This window comes from Ictalurus furcatus, chromosome 11 (assembly GCF_023375685.1).
Source record: "Ictalurus furcatus strain D&B chromosome 11, Billie_1.0, whole genome shotgun sequence".
Taxonomy (NCBI): Eukaryota; Metazoa; Chordata; class Actinopteri; order Siluriformes; family Ictaluridae; genus Ictalurus; species Ictalurus furcatus.
In genome coordinates this window covers 19,454,215-19,460,214 of record NC_071265.1, presented here as the reverse complement: position 1 = coordinate 19,460,214, position 6,000 = coordinate 19,454,215, and the positions used below count along the sequence as shown (strand labels likewise).

Genomic DNA, 6,000 nt, shown 5'->3' with positions numbered 1-6,000 from the left:
AAGGTCACAAAGTGTATCACAGGATTATGCAGGATGGTAGCAAGTGTCAAATGTCTGGGATGCTGTACTGGAGAGTTCAGTAGTTTGTTGGTGACTTTAAGTCATTTTCCTAACTGTTACATAAATACATAAAATAGAAAGAGCCAAACATTCTTTGAACGGAGTATCAGCATAAGGACTTCTATGAAGTCAGTCAATGGATAAGGAGAGAGAGAGAGAGAGAGAGAGAGAGAGAGAATATGAATGAAGCTGAGGTCAGCATGTTGGAGTGCATGACCATGACCATGTCAATGCATTTGAAAAATGGTAAAACCACCTGAGTTTGAAAAGAAAAGAGAAGTGTTATGCATCAACACAGACTGGCACTAGTGTGTACGTGTGAATGTGTCTGGAGATGAAAAGCCACGGTCACCCTCCATACTCCACTGCTGACACTCACTTTAGTGTTTATTATGAATAATATATTGGAGTAAATGTTTTTGCATCTATGCTTCTTCTTTTCCGCTCTCACATGACGTAAAAAATAAAAACGCGTGAAATACAGTAATGAGAAAACGGAAGAGCATCCTTTCAGGCGTCAGCGTTTGGACCAGCTAGCAAGCTGTCACATGGGCAATGAACATAGCTTTTGACAGCTGAAAGACTATGGCCATTAGGCAATTAAAAAAAAAAAACAGCAACTCTCCACCATGGAAAAAAAAGAGCTTTGTGCTGTATGCGTGTGTGTGTGTGTGTGTGTTTAGGGGTTTAGGCTTGTCTCTCCAACCTCCTGAAACAGTGACGTGTAGAACTCAGGCTCCAGCTGTTTGTTCCGGTAACGGTTAACAATTTCAGCAATTTTCTGTTTTCGCCTCACATGCGGAGGGCTGTACGAGTCGCTGTCCAGTCTCTTTCTCCGACATGCGTTTATCACCGTCTGTCTCACTAGGAAACCTGGCAAAGATGGACAGAGAGGACACCGATATAACAAAGGAGCATGCTAAAAAGTGTATGGCACGGCGTTTGCTTTGTCCTGCCAAGAATTCTAGCCATTCTAGTAAATGCAGCAAATGTAACTGTACACTCATGGCCACTTTAGTAGGAACACCTGTACACGTGCTTATGGATGTGAACTCAGTGATGGTGACCATGGCATGGTGGATTGGTCTTAGTATTTCAGACAGTGCACGGCTGGTTAGGGATGGGCGATATGGAGTTAAAACTATATCACGATATTTTCTGGTATTTATTGCGATAACGATATAAAATATAATGCGTCAATGTTTTGGGCTATAAGTGACAGCTGCATGCAGTCTTATGAGTCTCAGAAACACAAACATTGATCTAAAAGTAAAAGTGATTTTCTGTAACTAAACCAGTTCCAGATTGTAGAGGTAGCTCCTCGTTTAGTGATAAACTCCTCCTCAGCTTCACGTCCACCTTCCGCCGTACTCGTGTTCGCTCTGCACGTGAGCTGCGAATGGGTCTCGCACTGTCACACACAGAACTAGGCTTTATCGTTATTAACGCGGGAGGACTAATTTTTACTGTGGGGAGAATTTTTCACCGGTACATCACAAATGATAAGATATTGCCCATCCCTACTGCTGATCTCCTGGGATTTTACACGCAAAGCAGTTTTCTTTAGCATGTACATAGAATGGTGCAAAAAAACCCACCAAAAATCATCGTGAGCGGTGGAAACGCCAGAGAACGGCCAGACTGGTTGAGGCGGATGGGGTACAACAGCAGAAGAGCACATCAGGTTCCACTCCTGTCAGCCAAGAACAGGAACCGCTGTCTTTTTCCTCAACCCTAGACTATGTTGTGCATGAAAATCCAAGGAGATTAGCAGCTCCTGAAATACTCAAACCTGCACAACTGGCACCAACAACCATGCCTCACAAAGTTACAAGATAACTTTTTTTTACATTTAGTTTTTTTTTTTTAACCCATTCTGAAGTTTGATGTGAAGCTCTTGATGAGCAGGCGTACGGACGTTTCTAATAAAGTGGTCGGAGAGTGTACATGTCAAGCCAAATCAAAGCGCACACGAGCAGAAACCCAAACCCACCCAGTGATCTCCTGCTGACCACCATGTTGTCCACAAGGGGAATGACCATGCTGAACTTTCCCATGGCTCCGTGCAGCTTGATGCGGAACAGGCCAGTCTTCAGTGGGTGGATGAATATGACTGGTACGTCTTTCTCGGATGAGCTGGGCCTGAGACAGAGAGGGAACAAAATCCAAACGTTCCGTATAGAAATCAGACTATATATCAGCGCACATATTTGACCCGTACTGTCAATAGTTAAGAATTCTAAGTAATCTTATGTGGAGTTATTGACCTGGAAGCACTGCTGTTGACTGCACTTTCCACTCCTGTGCTAGTCTCGGCCAGCAACTCAGACACAGGAAAGTTTTCTGCAAAGAGACGGATCAGGCTTGTTTACGAATGTTATGTAAACAAACATCGACTGTGGTAATAAAGGTTTTTTTTTTTAGTATTTCAGAGAAAGCCAGCTGCTTTTATTTCTGTGGTAGGCTCAGCGGTTAAGATGATGGACTACTGCTCGGAAGGTCATGAGTTCAAATCCCAGCACCACCAAGCTGCCCTTGAGCCGGGCATTTAACCCTCAACTGCTCGGATTTATAAATGAGATCAAAGCAAGTCACTCTGCATAAGGGTTTCTGCCAAATGCCATAAATGTAAATGTACTTCTCTGAAGCTGCAGAGGGAATTGAAGTGAACGGAGAAATGAAATATATTTTCCATTTCATTTGATTACCAATTTAGCTGGCATTGTTAAAAGATTACATCGCTGAATTATGCTGCTAAGCAATAATTCACTGGACAATTAGTCTCTGATTTAGTAAAACATCTAGCAAATTCACAACATGTAATTACGCGATTGTTGGATCAGACAGTATGCAGTACATAGATAAGCACGTAACATACAGTTAGTGCATCATAAACAAATCATTCTTACATGATTCCCCATATCAGAATCAATCACAGGTTTTATACAGTTTTATCAAAATGATGCTCTGTTACACATATATATATATATATATATATATTTTTTAATTACCAATGTCATCATAGCGCTCTACCCAGACCACCAGCACCTTAGTCTCTGGACCCAGAGGCGGTATATTCCTTCCTGATGGCAGCTTCTTACTCTTCGCTGTGGGAGACTGGCCAAAAAAAACCCCCCAAAAAACCACAGTGAACAAATTTGAACATAGCTGTTATATTTAGACGATAAAACTTTTCAGGGTTTGACTCTGACATACTGCTCTCAAAGTACGGCTTTTTTATGTGGACGTGTCAAGGGCAAGCATGTAAAGTGAGAATGTGTTTGCTGTAAAGACATTGTGGCTGTGGGATATGCAATCAGCAAGATCTCCATTTCGCTGCAGGACACACTAGAAAATTCTAGCTCCAATTCACATGGCCTCCAGCTCTGAAATTTCTTTCTGTTAATGTTTACCCTGTACCTATTGTCTCTCCTGGAAAATTGAGTAGGTGTGTATATATTATATATATATATATAAATACATAAATACATAAATAAATATATAAATAAGAGAGAGAGAGAAAGAAAGTGAGGGTGAGACAAAGAGACAGAGAGACAACAGAAAGAGAGAGAGATTTTATGTGGATGTGTTTACCCGTTGTGAAGGTCCCATGTTGTCAGAGTGGTTGGGAAAGAGCTCCAGTGTGAGGTTGGGTTGTTTCAGTAGGCTGGGCATCAGCTCCATCTGGGAATCAGAGTCCGCTGTGGGAAAACTGTTCTCAGGTGACTCTGCTACACACACAAACACACAAACAATTCAAATGTCTATCATCAACAATCTTTAGGAAATATAATATATGAATCAATTTTTTTTAAAGCATCAGACATAGGCATGGCAAGAATAACATATGCCTCAGTAAGCAAGGTTGAGCAATATGACAATACTGTATACTATTGATATTGTAAATAATTGTTACAATATACTATAGAGCATTTTTTTCCCACGGTGGAAGAACTTATATTTATTACTGACATGTTTCAACAAGAATATAAAGCCAAATAACAAATGGCATACTGAGTAATGATTTCTGCTACAAAACGTCCGTCACATTGGGAGGGGGGGGGGGGTGGTGGTATGGGGGGAGTAGGTTTGCATTCAAACAAATATGAAGTATTTCAGTAAGAAATATATGTGACAAGTTAGATTAGTCACTTGCAACCTCAAACCTTGGCATGTGACGATGGTTTGTTTATATCTCCATGGTAACAACCTGGGTATGCGCAAGTGTGTGCGTGTGTGAGTGTGTGAGTGTGTGAGAGAGAGCGAGATCACGCATGCTCTGAGTCAAATCACGTAAGAAAACATCACATTTTTTTTTTAATGCATAAGTAATGGATGCGTTGCTTTAAATATAAAAAAGTAGTGTAATTACTTACTTTAGCTATCAGTCATGCAGTAATGTAAACATGCTTTTTCTGTGTGTGTGTGTGTGTGTGTGTGTGAGTGTGTGTGAGGTACAGAGAGAAATCGGGCGAGAATCCTTGTACTCCTCATAACAAGGAGCCCCTCCTCTTACTCCCCACATAAGCTGACATTAAAGTGCACCGATTATGGTTTTTCAAATATTACCTTTCATGTGGTGTGTTATGGAGCTGTTTGTGAATGTAAAAAGTCTGCAAAGTTTCAAAAATCAAAGCGCACGACAAACGGAGTTATTGACTCCCGAAAGAAGGAAGCGATTCTGAACAGCTGAAACGAGTCGTTAGTGATTCCAGACTTTACTTCCTGTACTAACCTACGTAGGTTTGTAATAAAAAGCCCCGCCTCTGGTCTTCATCGGCTGCCCGAGAACAGACGGAGCCGAAACTCGTTATAGTAGTGGGCGTTTCCTTTTTGAACACGCTGACAGCGGACCAAGCACAACAGACTCGGACGACTGACCAATCAGAGCACATTATGCTCTCTGAAAGGAGGCATTTAGAACGGATCATTGAATGAGTCGTTTGTGATACTGGGGGGAAAAAGGTAATGCTGCAATTCAAATTATGAGCACATTAAAGTGTTTTTTGGCCTTGGATGCCAAATAATAGGTGCGCTTTAAGCAGGTTTAAGAAAATATTGAAAACCCATCTTTTTAAAATAGCTTATACGGATAAATTTGATCTAGCTTTTTTCAATAGGGTGTAGAGTCAATTATTGTTTGTTTTATATTGATTGTCTTATGTAGACAATCAATACTGTATTGTATTAGGTCTGTAGTTTTGTATTTTAACTCTAGTTCCTGTTTAGGTAGCGCTTTGGGTATGAGAAAAGCGTGTAATAAATAAAATGTATTATTATTATTATTATGTAATTGGTTTATCTTAATACTATGTGAACTGATCACGCTCACATAATTCAATCTAATCACTTAATTAATTAATGAACGTTTAAATTAAGTTTAGCGCATAAGCAACGAAATCACGTTTTGATGAGAAACGTAATATTTTTGAGGTAAACCATACGTAGTATTTTTTTTTTTTTTTTTTAAATCTAACCGACCACATATTCCTTTTTTTTTTTTTTACTCAGCGTAATTAACGTAGGGTCTTAGACAACTAGGCTTCCACCCTTAATGCTCCCATGCAGAGTAACCCACCTTTTCTATCATTTTTATTTCATTGCAAGGACAAAATAATGCAAGATACAGTGATATAAATAATAATGCACATCTTTCTAAAGTTGAATCAAATATAATACGGGGTAGTAGTACTACATTAAACAGTACATGTAAAAGTAAGCACAGGGCACAGTCTCGACATTTACTACTCGGCTTGACTTCATTCTAAACAACAAACGCCTACATGGGCTTTTGAGAACTAAATGTGGTTCTGTTAATATGATTCGTTTTTAATTTACAGGAAATACATGTTACTGCCGTAACTGCAGCGGTACCCGCTGATTCTGGTTGAGTACGATCTGTATATATTGTGATGCAGATCATGTATCACAGAAATGCCT

General features: G+C 39.9%; 1 protein-coding gene across 7 annotated transcripts in view; it reads right to left on the bottom strand.

Annotated features, from left to right (window-relative positions):
* Positions 1–205: 205 nt before the first annotated feature.
* ralgapb (Ral GTPase activating protein non-catalytic subunit beta) overlaps positions 206–6,000 on the bottom strand; it is a 52,000-nt gene continuing 46,205 nt past the window's right edge. For all 7 annotated transcript variants that reach the window (XM_053635992.1, XM_053635993.1, XM_053635994.1 and 4 more), the window contains 5 exons: positions 3,655–3,791; positions 3,072–3,177; positions 2,328–2,403; positions 2,054–2,202; positions 206–933 (listed from right to left, as the gene is read on the bottom strand). In XM_053635992.1, coding sequence (XP_053491967.1) covers positions 740–933; positions 2,054–2,202; positions 2,328–2,403; positions 3,072–3,177; positions 3,655–3,791 — 662 coding nt within the window. In that variant the 3' untranslated portion in view covers positions 206–739. The remainder of the gene's footprint in view (positions 934–2,053; positions 2,203–2,327; positions 2,404–3,071; positions 3,178–3,654; positions 3,792–6,000) is intronic.